Consider the following 19,008-nt stretch of genomic DNA (forward strand, 5'->3'; position numbering starts at 1 on the left):
AGCAGGGAAGTTTTTGAAGTGTCAGAGGACACAGGAACTTTTTCCCACTCTGGTCTGTTTATGGATGCATTTCAGTAAATTCAAAGGCAATTATTTCCTGGCTGGAATGAGAAGCAGTTGTCTCATGCTTTCATTGTCTACATAGGTATGACTAGGGCTGATGACTGTTGCAGCAAAACTTCTTTGATCTGAGAAAATGTAATTTAATTTGCAATAACATTAGATTTAATACAGCAGTTTTTGTATACTTTTACACATATTCTCATGAAACTTTTGCATTTGCAACACAGGTGAAGAACAAGAGCATCACTGGTAGCTTTCATCCTGAATTATTGAAGCGATGTTTCCCATCAGCCTTATAGGCTGTTAAGCCTGCTCATTTAAGGAAATTAGACTCCAACCCTTGCCCAGCAAAAAGTTTTTTATGCGTTTTGGGTTAAACTGTCCAGGGATGTTTTAGCTGTTATGACCACTGAAGGTTTACCAGAAGCCCAGTCATCAGGGCATATTCAATTGTCAGGGATTCTGACAATTCTGAAAATTGTTCTAATTTTTCTGACAATCCACATTTACACTACATTCATTAACACTACAGTCCTTTATAGGTTCCCCTGTAGAAGAGACACTGTCTTCATGTTATAAATCATTATGTCCTGTGTTGTCTCAGATGTCTCTCCTAGTACCCAGCTTTCATTTTTCAAGAAGTTTACTTCACCCTCACTTATGAATACCCACTCTTATGTGTGACACTAGTTAATCAATTTCACATTTATTCATAACATTTGAATGGTCTTCATAATTTTTATTTTCGCAACATTGCCAAAAATCTTATCGACTAATTAGAAGTAAACAAACCTGCTCATCTATTCCTATATAGATCAGAAATTTAAATGTTGCAGTAAAATTCTAGATGTGATGCAGACAAACGCCACAGAAGACAATAGTAGCCAGGCAAATATTGAATACATGAAAGTGTAAATAAGGCAAAGGTTTTTTAGATCACTCTTTGGTGAGATAACATAGTTGTTGTTCTATTACTCATTTTATTTCAGTCTTGCAAGGTTATACATCTCTCCCAGTAAACAGTGACAAATACAAACCCACATTTTTACAGCACCACTTCCCTAGCTTCTGCCTGTGTTGTTTCAGAGAGGTTTTTTTTACTTCAAGCAACATTTTTTAAAAAAATTTTTTCCCCTTCCCTGGTGGTCATATATGTCCACCTTTGAGAGAGCCAAATGAACAAAATGCCTGTTTAAATTCTTACAGGATTTTCATTTTATGCAGAGCAGCAGGAGGAATATTGTGCCTTTTCTGGTGCAGAGCTAAATTTCCCACCAGAACCATATGTCTGCAAAGCGCACCTTCTCTCTCCCTCAGTGGATCCCAAGAGAAATGAGCAAGAAATGTGGCAACTGCCTTCTTTCAGCTACAGGCAAGTATAGAAGGACATTTTTGTGATGCCTACAGCACTTAAGGTTGCTCTTCATTCCAGTCCAGTAAACCAGAGATGCCAGGTGACTTGCAACAGAGGCACTGGTACACACACTGTTGCTTCCCTTCTCACCAGCAGCACCCTCCAGGTGGATGTAGGAGTGACTCAATTCACTGTAGTCTTGTGAAGGTATTTCAGAACCTTTTCAAAAAAAGAACCAAGTGACAACGCCCGAGGCATTTACTTAGAGGACAACAGGGTTTCTCTATTGACCAAATGCTGCTTTCAGTTCTAACTGAAAATGCAGCCAGTGCTAAGCTTTATTTGCCTTAGATAAACCCTTGATTGAAGAGCTGAAAGCTTCTCTGGCTGTCAGTAAAACTGGAACCTTGACAGTAATGTTACATGTACATGCTAGGCTGCCCTTGAAGTCTGAACCCTGCAGTTTAGCCAGCACTGTCTTGCAGCAGTGTGGACCTTCAGTCTTAGCACTTGTGAGTGGTAGTAAAGGCATGGTCTGGATCCAGATTCCTTAGCCACATTTTCATTGTGTGCTGTGGGAAACACCAGCTTCTTCCTTCCATCTGCCATGGTGTGTCAGGTGTGGTTTACTGTAGTGTAAAATCCTCTGTAGTAACTCTTAGTTAGTCAGCTTTAATATGGTGATTCTGCTGATATCAGCAGAAAGCTCAATGTGGATTGCAAAAGTGAAGAGGACAGAGGGTTGTGGTTGGACAGCAAAAGGCATCTCAGCTGGCATGTAGTAATGTATTGATGAGTGACTTTGATAAGGAAGGGAAAAGGAAAGTCAGGTCTAGTATGATGTACATACTATAACTGGGTAATACAGACCTACCACCTTTATTAATTCTTATTTATATTCCTGTAGCCCTTCAGGACTCTTGATCCTATTGATGCCAGTGCTGTATAAAGAGAGTAGAAATACATAGTCCAAGTTACTGCTGAGTTTACCATTCCCATAGAGCAAATAGAATGGGAAACAAGGAGGAATTATGTAGGGTAGTAGAAGTCATCTGGGCATACCAGAATCTGACATACCTTCTGCAGCGGGGTGTGGCCTTAAAGTCAGGTGTCCGGCTAGCAGGAGGGTGGCCAACACCCAACTGCAAATGTGTGAGCACCCCTCGGCGTCAGAAGGCTTCAGGCTGTGCTCACAGCGGACGGAATCGCTGCTGGCCGATGAGAGTAAAGAGTCCGGACACTCACTGGGGACTTGTCAGATTTATTGTCAACCAGGGAGTGACAGACAACTAGATGTTGAATCTAACGTGTCTACCAATGAGTGACCAAGAACAAAGGGTGCATCAGGGTTATAAAGGGGAGGAGGGATCTCAGGGAGGGGTTTACAAAGGACCAATAGGGGAAGGTAGGGGAGTGAACTTAGGATAACGGGCATGAGAGAAAACCCAATAGAAACAATGTAAAGGAGGGGCCCCGGAGCCACAGCCAATCAAGTCTCCCTAAGCACAGAAGATTCTGGCAAACTAGGAGGAGTGGGGAGTGATTGACTGGGCCAAGGGAGGAGAACAAATTCACATATAAGGAAACACAGGGGAGGGGAAATCATATAACAGAGAGGATTGACATAACTGTGGTGGGAGTAACCAAGGTAACCAAATGACAGACAATACCATGGCGGGAGTTGCCATGGGAACATAATAACTGACAAGGCTAAGGCGTTACAGAAAATGGGGGAGCAATACAGAAAATGGGGGAGCAATTAAACAAACTAACAGAACACACTACAACAACCTTCACTGGTTTTGCTAGGCTTTGTAGTAAGTAAAATCCTAAACAAAGAAGGGGAAGGTTTTAAAAGAAAATTATATATTAGATTTATATGTTTCTTGGGAGCTTTTACTAAGTAAATAGGTGATGCAAAGAATCTTGTCTGAAAGATCTTCTTAGAACTGAAATCCCTGAGGAGTCATAAAATACAGCAACTGAGGGCAAATGTTCTGTATAGGATGCCATAGAGAAGGGACTACATCAACACAGAGCAGAGTAACATTTTAAGAATGACGGGCAAAGAAAATAACCATTGCAGCAATGTCTGATGTGTCTAAGACATAGTTTGCTTTGTTAAAGCAGTTGAAAGAAGGCTTGCAATAATTCAGAGCTAAGTGCCGAGAGACTGTGCAGAAAATAGGGAAAGTTGCAATTTATGGCACCTGTAAGTAAAATGAAAGAAAACACCAAGTAATAGTCATGCTTTTTTCTGAGAGTCGTGTTTAAGTTAAATTCATGTCATGTTCAGTTGCTAAATTTAAAGTATAATTTAAAATACAATTAATTTAATCTTTCTTCTTTTTCACTTTTCAAATAACATGGGTTTGACATTAATGCCTGATGACATTATTTTTTCCTCCTCAATTTAATCCATCCTTCCATTCATTTTTAGATGTATCAGTCATCATTATATTTATGTAACAGAAAATTGTTATCCTACTAGTGTTTAAAAACTGCCTAAGCATATATTAGTAAAATGCCAACGTACACTTCCACTTACATTTCTATCAGGGAAACTCACTTTGGATTCTAGGCATCAAAGAGGGCTAGAGAAGAGAATGGCTTTCACAGACTTGCGCACCTGCATGAGCATTTGAACTTTAGGTGTCATTCTATGTCCTTAAGAGGAGCAGCATATTTAGAATTAAAGATACAAAGAATGTCCTCAAGTTGCTTGCAGTCACATCAAATTGCTTTCATAAGGGACAATAGCTAAATAGATTGACAATCAAGACAAGTTCTGTCCTGTGTAAACGGTTGTGAACCCAATGCTAAAGGTTGTACTGCTCAGGAGTGCAAATTCTACAATTGCCATCAGGGATCTGATGCCACTATGGAGTCCAGAGTTTGTTGATTTGCTCCGGTGGAAGACTGTGGATATGTTTATTTTCAGACTTCTTGCTTTTACTGTAGACAAATATGCTACGCTTCATATCAAGCAAGAAATACTGCGTGTTCAGGATTAAATTCATGTGCTTCATCTTCTGATCCTTGCAAACAGGAAATAAGCATTGCTCCGCTCATCAGTGGAGTCCTAATCTTGCCTATTCTTCTCATGAGCTTCTCATGCTTTAGTAGATAATTTCATTCAGCTTGTACATGCCTTCTGGAAAACAGAAGAATTCAGGTATCAGAATCAGCTTTTAAAACTGGCAGTTGCTGGCAAATACTTGATCATAGAGTACTTGAACACCATCAAATTAATGAATGGCTCATTCTGTTATTACCTGTTTCCACTAAGTGGAGCAGATGAACAATGTAGTCACACCTTAGCCTTGGCTTGATCAATTTGCTTACATTGCATGTGTTGTAATAATTTCTGTCCTAAGTGCCCTTAAAACCAGGCTGCTTACCAAGCCAAAACACACTGTGGTAACCCCATAATGCAGGAGGTGGTCAGGCTGCTGATTAAGGAGTGTGAATTCCAGATAGAATTGATTAATGGTTTGATACTTGAAAATATATGGGCCTGCCTTTTTAATTTTCTTCATCCTGCATATAGTTCTCCTGAACAAGAGCTGGAAGCAAAGATTTATTTTATTATTTGCTTCAAAACTGGATAAAAATAATGATGTTGAAAGTTAATACAGTAATCAAATATAAGACTTTGTAGAATTTTATTCTCTAAAAAACCCCTCCTGCAGATGAAATAATTATTAGTGCTTTCACTTAGTTTGAGGAATTTTAATAAATTAATAGCTGATGCATTGCATAGTACTGATATAACAAACTGGACGAATAAGCTGACCTACTGATTTTCCTATGAATCAGCATATTCAAAAAATATATCAAGTATCATGCACACAATGCTACAATTTTTTAAAGTAACTATAGTTCCTCCATTTAATTTCTGCAAATTTGAATAATTCTCACTTTATGAGTATTTTTAAGGATGCTGAGCTCTTTAGGGGAGCCTTGTAATACTGCAGATTGCTGTAACATAAAATACTAATTAGCATCATATAGGTTAAGTGGAATTTTAGTCATTGTTGGAAGCTGCTATGAGTGATTATTTTTCCTTCACAGTACTATGAAATGTTAACATGCAGGTAGTATAATACTTCCTGCTTCTGAAGAAACACTAGAAAAACTCATGTTCATGTCCTGAGATCCCATCATATACCACAAAACGAAGAGGTTTAAACTGAATTTAGGGTACCTTGCCATCACAATAAGCTGTTCTGGAGATGAGGAAGATAGCAGTGCATATACACCATGGAGGTGGTTGTCACAGCTCACCAGTGACAGTATTGTGACACCGCAGGCAGTATATTTTATGTGAGACAGAAAACTCTTACTTTTGACAGCATTTGGCCCTTACAGCTGCTGTGCCACATTGAAAATGCCTTAATCACAAAGGCAGGAATGATTTTGCTTCAAAGCAAGCTCTTTTGCCCGCCACCATTCCTCTAGCCTTTTTGAGGTGGATTGGGAAAGAGTCATCTAGCATTTCTCTCCCCCATAAATTGGCTTAAATAGGTGGTTTTTTGCCAGTGGGATCTGTATTGACAAGCTCATTTCCATTCTAGCTTTGAGCAGGCAGAACTCTGGTTATGTCATTAAATCAACATCTGGCCCTGGTTTTCCTGACATACTGAACCAAAAGATGTCTGCTTTTATCTTCATTCCCTTGTTATTATATGGGGTAATTTGTTAATTTATTTGCCTAAAGAGAAGTCTTCTGCATAATAGCATTTACCTCGACTGGAAGAAGACCTAAAGAGCGCTGTCTGTTTTCTGGGGAGGTAGGATGTCTTAGAGCATCTTCTGCCTTGTCCTCTTCCCAGTGGAGGCTCAGTGGACTTCTGAAGTGCTTAGCCTTAAGCTGTGGCTGTATTCTTTCTCTTTAACTGTTGATGGGGTCTTGAGAAGAAGAACTTATAACACCATTTTGACTCATGGAGAGAGCAAAACTTCAACTAAATTCCCATTAATTCCATCATCACAAGACTGGGCAACAGAGAGGTAGAGGAAAAAAAAGGCTTAGTATTGAGGACAGGAAATAAGCAAGAAATGCAGCAAACTTATGAGGGACTCATTTGAAGGAATGCTGAGAGCTGTTGAGGATGGAAGATGAGAACTAACTGGAGAAAATGAGAGGAGGATTAGATGGATTTTTTGGTACAATCTACCAGAGAAATGGAAAAACTATTAAATCAAGGCTTTCACAGAATTCATTGTATGCCTCAGTAAGTACACAGAGAGACAAGATCCAGTTCTTTAAGGACTCTGTGTGGAAAAAGGTTTCCAATTAGTTAATTTATTTTGCAGTCTCTATGTTTTTAATAATGGATTTTGTATTTTGAAAGCTAAATTCTGAGATTTCTTCTGGATTTTCCAGAGAGGGTAAGGCAGTTATAGATGTGAGGGATAGAGAATAAATTTATGGGAGAAATACATAATGTGTAGAAGAAAGTTCTGTGAATCAAAATGTGCTAAGCTTCAATGAGAAGCAGTGAGAGATTGCTTTATATTGAAGAGTAACTGACACAAGTGAGTAAGAGCTAGATTGGAATGAACCTGCAAGTTAAATGTAGCTTTGTATATTTAATGAGATATTTATATTTATTTTAAAGAAACTGTAAGAATTTTTGTATTAAAACAAAATATTAAAGCAGCACAATTTATAAATAGTGTAAAGGTAATGATACCTCTAGATGTGTAAAACTGACGCTGCTTATTACCTGGCTTATTTTAGCCTCCTTTTTGTTTCACCTGCCCCATAAAGAAGCATTTGTATTTGTGATGCTGATAAAGCCACTGTCATTCCAAAGAGACAGTCATCTTCGGGAATTTGCCTGTTGTGCACATGCATGTCAATGTGTATACATGCATGTGCATACATATACACAGCATGAATTAGAAAATTGGTATTTTCTCTGTCCAAGTTTTGAACATGTGGTCCAGTGTATGTGTTCTATTTTATATGGTAATAAGATAAGCAGAAATAATATAGGAAAAGATCACTGAAGGACTCAGAACAACAGGAAGATATACCAAAGTGAGTAAATAATAATTTTACTATTATTTTTAGGCCCTGCAGAAAATCCTAAGAAACTTTTCTTTTGTGTGTGTGTGCTAAATACTAATATAATCTTATTTCCTCTTTAGCAGTTTTTATAACCTTGGGAAAATTTTTAAGAACAGGGTACTCTGTTACTGGGTTTAAAAAGTTGTTTTTAATCACCCCCTTTGTCTATGCATTAGAAATGGAAAATGTTCAATCCCTGCAGGAAAAAAAAAAAACAAACAACTGAACTTTTAAGTGATGCTGCTCACTTATTATTTTGGTGCCTTAATAGTTTACCAGCCTGTAAATACTGACTCGTCATTTCTCTGAAATGAAACAGCTGTAGTATGTTCACTGTATTTACCTGGGATGAATCACCTGATCTTGCCATACTTCTACAGGAAAGGAGAAACTTCCTCTAAAAACTCTGCAAAATGCAGTAGTAACATCTTGGGGGTTTGTTTTATTGTTTTCAGGGTGCTGGGTGCACTGCACTGGTGGTAGCTGTGGTGGCAAGGAAGTTAGAACTTACCAAAGCTGAAAAACATGTGCATAATTTCATGATGGACACCCAGCTAACTAAAAGAGTAAGTCACACTTTATATTCACAACTGAAAAGGAGTACTGTGTATTAATTTATTTCTGCATTTGTTTTTAAGTAGTCTCCTGCTTGGTATCCTTGCTGAACTTTATCATGGGTATTGTTTTGAAAGATTAGAAATTGGATGCCTTGAGTTTTCCTTTAAATTGAAGACAACTGCAAGTTGTCAGCAAATTTTAAGGATTTGTATAGAATATTGTATAGAGGGCCCTTGTAACTGGAAGGTATTTGGTGTTAATTAGTTAATTAGCAGTTAAGTGCTGTGAAACTAGACTATTGTATTAAACCAAAAGCTTTTGCGCAGCATATGAAAATATATTTTTTGTAGCTAAAATAGATGAAATGACAGATAAAAACAAGAATTTCAAGCTATGAGAGATGTTCTTAAGAAAATAATATACGTTTTCATATGTTGCAACATATGAACAATAACAGTGAGGCAGTCTTTTCAACTGCGTTTTGTACTTAATGCATGGTTTATTTAGTGGGACACAGTTCTGAAGGACCCTGAAACATATTTGTATATATTATTTTTAGAAGAAACTACTTTTCACAAAATAGGACCCATTGGTATTGAAATATTTTAAATGAAAGAAAATGCAGCAAACAAGGCAATACAAATCCTTTGCCGAAATAAAACAGATCAGTGTTGAGGGAAAAAGAAAAAGAATATTAACTGTACAGTGCACTCAACTTGTTCAGTCAGTCTTCATTATTGAGAAGAGCCAATGTGAAGACAAAGGTGCTTATAATCACAGCTCAGCAGAACTCAGCAGAGTTTCTCCTTAGTGGTGGGTGCCTGAGATGGAGGCAGTCCTTCTGCTCCAGGCGAGAAGGAGGAGGAGGAGGAGGAGAAGGATGGCTGCCCCAGCACAGCTCTGTGCAGCACTGCAGCGCTGCACTGCTGCAGGTCTTGTGTTGCAGAGAGCCCTGTGCTATCCCCACGTGCTGTGTGTCTCAGAGCACTGCTCTGGCTGGGCTGGCTCTCATTTCTGTGCTGCTCACCACTAACAGCCTGTATCTCCTCTAAGGAGTCACAGCAAGGAGAGACTAAGGATGAGTGAGGAGGGAATCCCTATATCAGTATAAGGGGTGTCTGACAAGGTGTCTTTCTGTGCTCGTTGATTTACATTCCCATTGCAGTCAGTTAAGGTGTTGTTGATACTAGACCACAAGAAATAATTTGTCCTTTCATAATATAGTTACTTTTTTAGTGTTATGTGTCAGCTGAGCCCAAAATGTGTCTCAGAGATTGGCCAGATTTTGAGTCTAGTCTTTATTTATGCCTTTTGAAGTTTATTTTGTTCATCTATTCTTCATATAAATCTCAATGTTAGTCTAATACTTTATTAAATAAAGCTTTAAGCTCGTGAAACTCAAAGCACATGAAAAGTGAGCGAAGCAAACAAATCTAAGATGCACATCAGATCACAAATCATGCAGATGCTGGGGATCTTTCCTCACAGCCTGATGATAGCCATGCCTTTCAGGAGTGCAAGGGCTACTTAGGGGTTGTGAGGCCGTCTCTAAACCAAGTTGAGCTTTCAGTGAAGACAGGACAAGGTTCTCCAACACTTACAGGTGCAAGGTGGGGAGGCTGTTGCTGGGCCAAGCTATTGCATGACATTCCTGCAATGCCTTAGTCATTGACTTAGCTCTGACACTGCAGTTACTGGCATGATGTAAAGCTGGAGGAGAGAAAATAAAGAGGAATAATTAGGACAATTTTTCTTTCAAAGTGTCCTAGTCATTCAGCCATTAATCAACATTGCATTCAAATTATTTGTATGTTTTTAAGCATTCTTGAAAATTTTGGAGGGCCTTAAAAGGGAACTGTAGGTACTCTTTAACATTTTATGGAACGCTGAAATTAAAAAATAAGTCAAAGCACATTTTAAATAGAACTCTGCCCACATTAATTGACAACATTTTTTTTCATCTTCTTGGAGATGTTAAAAAAAAACAAGTATAAAAACTAAATGCCACCCAAAACCAAAAAAATAAAAGAAAGGGACAAAGTGCTCAAACAGCTCTGAAAGTTTAAAAGACTGTTAAATGGCCAAAAGAATTATGGAGTGCTAACCATAGAATAAGAAAGAGAAAAATCTTATGGTCCTATTGAATACACTTAATTAACATACAGATAATTCATTAGTATTTCCTCACTGTAATTTATATTGCCATAAACACCAAACAGTTCCCACTTTTTGAAGAAGGAAAATTATTCCTGGATGCAAAAATATTTGATCTGAGCATCACATCTATATAAAAAGGAAACCCTTTATCCAGTTGTTGCTTCCTTCTCTCAGTGCTTCAGGTTCTTGAGGTGGCCACTTCCCACAGTTAAGACAGCATTTCAAAAGCTTTAGGAAGAGTTAATAACACAAAAATAAAAACATAACATAGTACTACTTTTGTCAGCCTGGTGTTTTTCTTTTATTAAACAGGTGAAAAATGCAGCGGCCAATGTACTCAGGGAAACATGGTTAATTTATAAAAACACAAAGCTGGTTAAAAAAATAGACCATGCAAAAGTGAGGAAACATCAACGCAAATTCTTGCAAGCTATTCATCAGTAAGTATTATTTTGCTTTCTTTTTCCTCCCAAGGTGTTTTCTCTGTTAGTTTCCTTCTCTCTCAGTCACTCTTAGTCCCATCCTGCCCTCTCCCCCCACCATTCCCTTCCCTTCAAGATTGTTCTGGAGGTTGATTTTCTTTCAGAGTAAGACAAAGATAACTATTTACTATTTTCTAGTAATTGTATTATCTATTTACAATAAAATAAGAAGGTACATATAAACCAGTGAATGTTTTTTAGAAGTTTCCCATACTTCTTGAATTATCTAAGACTTTTTTTGTTCTATGCCACCGAGACTATCCTTTATTTTTCTGCATTTTCTTCCGGGTAGAAAAATGTGGGCTACAATAGACAGAAGAAAATTTTAAAAAAACCCAAAAAATTTTCTTTGTAGTAAATGTTTTAATATTGTAAAGTCAGAACGATGTGATAGAAGAGAGTATGTATGTAGTGTTTAATGAACAGAATATTCATCAAGTATAATTTCATGGCCCACCAGCATTTAGCCTCTCTCCACTGTATATTCTCAGGGCATAAGATCAAATGTTGGTCAGCTATGACCCTGGCCATCTATTCTAGAAAATGGGAGGGTATGCCAATAGTTGAGACCATTGAGCACCCCTGGCATTATTCAAATGAGTTCTTCCCCTCTGCATGAGAGTCTGAAAACAAGCCTGAGGCCTAAAACTGGTATAAGGTTTAAGCTCTGCCATGGTTTTGCCAAACTACAAGTATTTATATAAAATTTGCAGTATGTATTTGTCATAAAGCACATCCAAATGAGCAGAATTGCACAGTGGTTATTATTCCTGAACTACATGAGGGGGAAAAAAACCTCAGAGTTTTGTCCTCAGGAACCAGGGAATTTTGGTCCTCAGGACCATTTTGAGGAATGGTCAGGGTCTGTTTGTTCTATTTTTTATCCCCATTCAGCTGAGGCAGCCATTTGTACAGCCTATGAAGATAGTTCCAATGAGTTACAGGGAAGAAGTAGACAAATTAAGTTTAGTTTCAAACTGATGGCTTCATAACTTTTGAGTGTAGGTCTGTGCCTGAGACAACCAGCGAAGTGATGTGAGGGGAGCATCCATGATGAAAAGAACATCTAAGTAGCATCTTACAGGAAAGACAGGAAAGGAAGGCCAGGTTTACTCATTTCCTATTAGTAAATTTAGACTAACAATTGTTCTCTCTTTCATAGCAATGTTTTAAAGCAGTAGGTAACTAAGCTTAAGCTATGAAGTACTCTGTAAACCTTGATTACTGTATTACATTTAGCAAACTTGCAGGTTGAAATGTTACTGAGTCATTGTGGAGATACTTTGAGGAATAAAAAGACAACAGAAGTTGAGGCATTTTTATGTGAATATAAAAAGCATATTTTTATATAGCAGTTTGGCCACCCTGCTTACCTTAAAGGATTGGGAGGTGGAGGGGTTCTGGGGAGAGGATAGCATGTCATGTGCATCCTTGCTGGACTTGAATCCTTGATTGAAAAGGTTGTTTCTTAACATTTTAACTTTACTATTTATTCTGTGTGTGTGTTGTGTGTCTGTGTGTGTGTGAGCACATATGTTCAGAAAAGAATCTAAAAAGCACAGCAGGCTCGATCTCCAGCTTTTTTTATCAGTCAAGCTCAGAAGAACTTTTCAGGATATAAAGTGTGTTCTGCATCTCCCTTAAAAATTAATTAACCAGTTGGAGGGAAGAAGTAATTTTTTCCTAGGTGTGATAGCTAGATTGCACAGCTATCTTAATAATTTCTCTCTGTCTTTTACCACTTTGCACTACAGCCCCAAAACTTTTGTATTCAGGAAAAAAATTCCAAAACATAATTTTTTCAATATGCTGAAGAATGCGCCATAAATGAAAAGATTGCACTAGCAGTTTTGCTTTCTTCCTGTAGCTGATTAAATGGATGCAAATTAATTTTCCATCCCTTTGCATCTTTGTACTTTTTCTCAAGTGACTTACAATTTTCCATCTTTCTAGAGTCTTAAGTTTTGTTTAGTCCCCTTCTTCACCTTCAAACATTTCACTGGAGACAAAAATAAAAAGAGTGGGCTCTCTCAGGGCTAATTTAATAGAAGAAACCAGACCAGATCATGATAACAGTCATGGTCACAGCTCTGAAATGTGTTCAGCTGGTCTGAGTGTTCTGCTTCTCATGCACATTAGATAAGATGAAGGTGAAATCATAAAAAAGCATATTATGTATTGTATGAATAAGAAAATCTACATATGATAGTTAATGGGAAGGCTTGAAGATATTGCAGATTCCTAGATCATAAGTGCAAGTTAGATGTTAGTTAGTTAGACTCCTCAGGCAGCTACTGATCAAAAGTAGCAACTCCCTAGGACTTTGCACCTGCTGAATCGAGCCCACTGTGCTCATTTGATCGTTTTAGTATATTTTACACTTTGTTTTCTTTTGTTTTGTCTTTTTTTCAACAAATGAAAATAGAGCTCGGAAGTAAGTTGTATAAGCTCTTCCTTTCTAAACTTGCAGAATTTACCACTGTCTGCATGCAAAAAACAGAGTTTTTATTTGTGAATTTCAGTGGTCTGATTGCTGCCATGGAAATGCGATCCAGAATCATGATCTTTTTCTGTGATAAGTGAAGTTCATAAAATCAAAATTTTATCTTGATGAATTACACTAAGAAAATCTGTTGGTTTTCTTTAAATCCAGCTGCTGCAGCTAAAGACTTGCCATATCTATATGTTCTTACAGCCTGTGGTAGGTGTTGGGTTGGTTACTATGAAGAATTATCATGTTGGTGTCAACTGGTACTACAATAATAATGAACTTCCTGGAATTTTAAAATTAAAATACTGATTGTCAAACAGATGAGTCAATGAATCTTAAGAAAAGCAGAAACCACATATTCTGCACATTATGTGAAAGAATGGTCACCAAAATGCTGGGGGGTTCATTCTCCAGTGAAATAATTTCCTTTGAATAATTGTTCTGACATTTTGATAATACAGTTCTGTACCTTGGAGACTCCTTTTTTGCTTTAGAAAATCTCCACCTTGTAGCCTCTGAAAACACGACTCCTACCGTCTGCATTTATGTTGTGCTCTGAAAGAAGCTTCCAGGGGAAGAAGAGCATATGGCATTCCAGTAACAATCTCCAGTTTTATGTGATCAGTTCAATTCTACCTTAAGAGAGATATTTTAAAGATGTTTTTAAATTATATTTCACTCTCCACAACTTACTTTCTCATACCAGTTAGCCTACATATGAAAGGAAATGCTTGTCAACTAAAGAAACTTTTTTTGGTTTTGGAATATCTTCAAGAGGTTTTCTTTAGACTATCTTTCTAAGTAATACCATCACTGAGAAATGGACAGAGAATGCATTAGCAACCCACCTGTCACGAAAGGTTGCCAAACTCACTTCCATTTGACAGCTAACCAGATTCTTGTTTTGGTTGGCACTTGGCACACTGGTAGACTGAAGTGGTATCTTATCACAAATCTACAAACAACCTCCCTGGTAGTCAATCTGGAAAACATTGGGTTTGTATCAGAGAATGTATAAGAAGGGTCATGTATCTTGCAAAAAATGTGCATAACCAACAAAATGCAGATAAGTACGCATCAAAGAAAAAATGTACCCTTGCTGCTTCTTTCATAGTTTTTCAATGCTATAGTTTAAATAGTAAATTTAAAATGTAATCATATTTAGATTCACAAATTATCCAAAAAAACGAAATGTATTGGCAAGCATGTTGGTTATTTAGCTGCTGGTCTGATGGAAGTTCTGTTTAAAGTAAGGAGAAACTCACTTATCACTGTATGTTCATCAGGTTCCAACACCTGCTAACCTAATCCATTTCCGACAGAACAGGGCTAATACCTGTATCTAGTCATGTAGGCATGGGAAGATTCTTGATTGCTACAACAATAATGACCAAAAACTGTTGTTCTGTGTTTCTTCCTATATCTACTTGTCACGATACTGAGGCTTTGAGGAATGTTTTGGCTTTCTTTCATGTAGTCTGGATAAATTGTTATCTTCTTTATTGAATTCAACTTTGACCATGGCAAATGGTATTCTCAAGGACATCACATTTCCTTGCTGTTTCCTTTTTTGCGGTGTTGAAGAAGCATGCTTCTCATTGTAGCAGGCACATGAAAGATTCTGACTCTACACAAAGTAGTCAAGGCATTGTCCATGCAGTTAATTGCTCTTGTAAATTTTGTGCATGCTCTCTAGAAATCCTAGTATAACCTCATACAAAAAAAAATCTGACTTAAAATTCTACTTTTTAGATTAAGAAGTGTAAAAATGGAACAAAGGAAACTGAATGATCAAGCCAACACTTTGGTGGACCTGGCAAAGGTTAGTAGGCTGTTACTGTTGTTTCAGCATTCTTCCTTTCAAAATGAACGGTTTTTTAGTGAAAATGTTATGCATTATATGTGCAAATATTGTTAACAAGGTGTTATACGTAGCAAATGAAAATATGTGTGTGTTTTGTGGTAGCACCTACATCTTGAAGAAGTATCCTGATGAAAGTTTGAACATGCCATATTTATTTATTTTTTTGTACATTTGAAAAAGACTTCACAATTGAGAGGCTGATCCTGAGAGCTCCTGAGCTGACTGCAGAGGTCATGGTAAATGCTGAACTGTGAGTGGGCCGTAGTGGAGTAGTGCTGTGAAGTAAGAAGACTTTGCCATGTGGTGACAGTGACTGTGCCATGACAGACCATAGTAAATAGCCTCTAGATTGGAGTTAGAGGTTCTGTATTCCTGTTCCTGTTGTCTTATGCAGCAGTAACTTTGGACAAGTAAATTTAGATCTGCATTTATTTAAGTTTTTATAATGAATAATAGCTGCCTATTTTGCCAATATATCATAAGGCTTTTTAAATCTTTTTTAAACCATTTGAGTTGAGGTAAAAGAGGCTATTCAGGTGTAAGCTGCTTGTTTATTGTTGCTAGAATTTTTCATAAGCATGTAATAACTAGAAAGCTAGAGGTCTGAGCTGATAGCATTTTGGACTTCCGTTGGAACTTAATATTTAACAGTTACTGTGAGTTAATTTGAGGCTACTTTAGAAGCCTTGATGGGCTCTTCTTAAGGATTTCTTGTACACCTCTTCATTTACCTCAAAATCCTCCTTGATTTCAAGTGCATCAAAGCAAAGATTAAACTCTTCAGTGTTCATTCCCATCTTGCTTTACAGAGCCACGTGACAACTTCAGGTGAAAATACAGTTCAGTCTAATGCTTCTGGCAACTATTAAGGACTTGTAATATATTATTTTGTGTAGACTACTTCACTTTCAAGGGTTATGCTAGCATCCTGAAACAGGAGGCAGAGCAATAGGTTATAAAACACCTGATACTGAAGTGGTTTGGTTACACTTCAGGCAGTCATTCAATTATTTTTCCTTTCCTTTGGATGGTTCATAAATTTCAACTGATTTTTTTTCATCCAGTTTTGACTCTAGTTTAAATAATCTGGACCCTCAATCTATAAGAGGCAGATATTCAGCCATTATGTTTTAAGCAAGTCTCTTTGAAACAACACATTTCAGATTACATTTTTACTGACCGTTGTGCATTTTAAAGTACATTCTATATATTTTCTGTATTCAGCAGTGTTTTGTGGAGGCCAGATAGACTGGAGAGTGCAAAAGTAAAAAAAGCATAGAATCGAGTTTTTACTTCTTGAAGTACTTTTCAAAAACAATCTACTCAACTCCTCTTACTGCCAATTCAAGAAAATCTGCCAAGTTGAAGGAGCAAGCCAGTGAACAACATTTGTACTCTGTAGAGCTCATTAGAAGAATGAAGGTATTTAAAACCAGAATCAAGAACAATTAAGGCTGGAATACATCAGTGGAGCCTTCAGTCCCCTGGTAGCTTACACTGACTGTTCAAAAAGCTTAGCCTGGTACACTCCCAAACATCTGAATTTCCAAAAGGGGCCTGGTCTTTAATTGATTTCAACTTCGACGTCTAAAGTGCTACTAAAAGCCATTATGTTTCTACTCAAGAAATCTAGTAGAAAGTTTAGTCTACTGTAATTTAATCTACAGGGAAAATTATTTCACAAAACTAGATGTTGTTATAATACTCATCTCCTGTTTTACAAACCCTTGTACAGTTGTGCTACTTGTTACAATACTTGTAAGGTCTCTCTAAACCTTTACTTACATCCTTCTACTTTCAGACTCAAAACATCATGTATGACATGATTTCTGACTTAAATGAAAGAAGTGAAGATTTTGAGAAGAGAATTGTTACTCTGGAAACTAAACTGGAAACTTTAATTGGTAGCATTCAAGCTCTTCCTGGACTGATTAGCCAGACAATCAGCCAGCAACAGAGGGAGTTCCTCGAGGCTCAGATACAAAATTACGATAAGCATGTTGCCTACAGTGCTGAACGATCACGATCTTTGTCAAGAAGAAGGAGATCATCCTCCACAGCACCACCAACTTCATCAGAGAGTAGCTAGAAGAGAATAAGTTAACCGCAAAATAAAGACTTTTTGCCATCATATGGTCAATATTTTAGCTTTTATTGTAAAGCCCTATGGTTCTAGCCAGCGTTATCTGGGTTCTGATGTCAGAATCCTGGAAACCTGAACACATTTTAGGCCAAAATGAGTGAAAACTCCTCTTTTTTTCCCCCCTCCTCCTCTCAGATGCACAGTGAATGCACCTAGTATTGCTATATTAGATTGTCCTTCCTGTAATTTCACTTTTTATTCATGCACTTCAAACAAGCTTTACTACTACAATGCATAATCTAATATAATAAAAATGTTAATTTCTGCACATAGTTACTTGATTACTTTGACCTAACTACCAAAAAAAAAGATCACAATCAAAAGGCCTAATTATGAAATTTAAGAAACTAAATCGAAGCTTAATAATTATCTCTAAGTATGAAAGCTAACTGTCTAAACTTTGCTTGCAGTGGAGGGGGAAAAAAACCAATATTAATCTAACAGTGTGCTGTGTATGTATAGTCATTTTAAAAGGTCATGAACGGCTTTGATTTCTGAAGTGATTAATTAAAAATATAGTTTATCCTAGAAAATAAGTCTCAGAATAAGCTATGGGTTTTAAAAATATTCTTAGGGCTTTTATTTAACATGCATTGGTACACACACACACATAGATAATATATATATACATATGTATTTATGTATATAAAATTATTTATGCAATGCCCATAGCAATGATCTTTTAAACTGACTATTCATAAAGCTGCTGGCATGCAAAAAGCACAGGCAAAGTCCTGTTTTCTTATTCAGAGTCTCATAACAATGCCAGGTATGTTTGTCCAGATCAAAAGCATCACTTTCACCCAGAAGCCTCCTAATAATGCTATTTGGGTTTTGAAAGTGTTAGGTTACTACTTTCTCCACTCCTTTCTTTGTGTTTCTGGAGTGAATGACTGACACACAGACTTAGAGTACACACGGGTGTGTGGTGGCAGCACAGTGTTCTGTATACATTATGTTTGGGCAATCCCCATGGTTCCTGCTATGCAGTCAAGCTTAGCAAAACACTTCTAGCAATATTTCCAAAATCTTCTGTAAAAAGCCAGCTGTAGACTGGAGTTACAACAGAAGGGTATCTAGAGTACTTTATTTTCATGCATAAAAATAAGGTCTCCTACTTTATTAAAGGAAAAAAAAAAAAACCAAAAAACAAACAAATCACAAAGCATAGCCACCAGTAGGCACTGGTGAAAAGGTTTTCACTGACATTTCTCCTGGTTTATGCTCCAGAGTAGCAAAACTAGGCAAGTTTAAATGCTCAGTACATGCAACTTGCATTAACAATTCCTAATTATAAACAGGAAATTTGACTTTATGAGACATTTTTAGTACTTGCTATTTACAAAATGTGCCAGTCCAGTCTGCCTCTCCCCCAATTTACAGCCAAGGGTGACATCTGTAGCTAAACTGGCAGACATGGCTGACTGTTTCTATGTCTGCCTGGAAGTAACCAGCTTGCTCATTGAAGAAAGTGCGGAAATGCACATTGCTCCATGAAACACTGTGACTTCTGGTCAGCAAGGACAGGCAGGAAAGAGTAATGCAGGAGGTCAGGGCAGAGCCCTTCTGGGCAAGACAGAAGAGCTTTCCAGCAATCAGAATTCCCCAAACCAAATACATAATCTGAAAAACAGCAGACACTTTAGGCCTATTCAAATTAAAGGATCTTCCTTTTCTGGTGTTACGAATGTATAAATGATGAATGTATAAGTGACATCCAGAGGTATTGCATGCTTATTAAAAGGTCAATTATTTCTCTAACTTTTTATGTCCTTGAGAAAGATGATGAGTTCAGTATTTTTCCCCCTAGAGCAGGA

The 19,008-nt window shown here is 37.3% G+C and overlaps 1 protein-coding gene across 1 annotated transcript in view; it reads left to right on the plus strand.

Moving 5' to 3' along the window:
- The window catches only part of KCNN2 (potassium calcium-activated channel subfamily N member 2), a 69,715-nt gene extending 51,398 nt beyond the window's left edge, over positions 1-18,317 (plus strand). Inside the window, exons 5-8 of the mRNA XM_054285200.1 lie at positions 7,952-8,062; positions 10,524-10,651; positions 14,937-15,006; positions 16,850-18,317. Coding sequence (XP_054141175.1) covers positions 7,952-8,062; positions 10,524-10,651; positions 14,937-15,006; positions 16,850-17,137 — 597 coding nt within the window. The 3' untranslated portion in view covers positions 17,138-18,317. The remainder of the gene's footprint in view (positions 1-7,951; positions 8,063-10,523; positions 10,652-14,936; positions 15,007-16,849) is intronic.
- The last annotated feature ends 691 nt before the right edge of the window (positions 18,318-19,008 follow it).

Source organism: Melozone crissalis, unplaced genomic scaffold (assembly GCF_028551555.1).
Source record: "Melozone crissalis strain CALT ecotype California unplaced genomic scaffold, PUWL_Pcris_2 ptg000005l_1, whole genome shotgun sequence".
NCBI classification, from domain to species: Eukaryota; Metazoa; Chordata; class Aves; order Passeriformes; family Passerellidae; genus Melozone; species Melozone crissalis.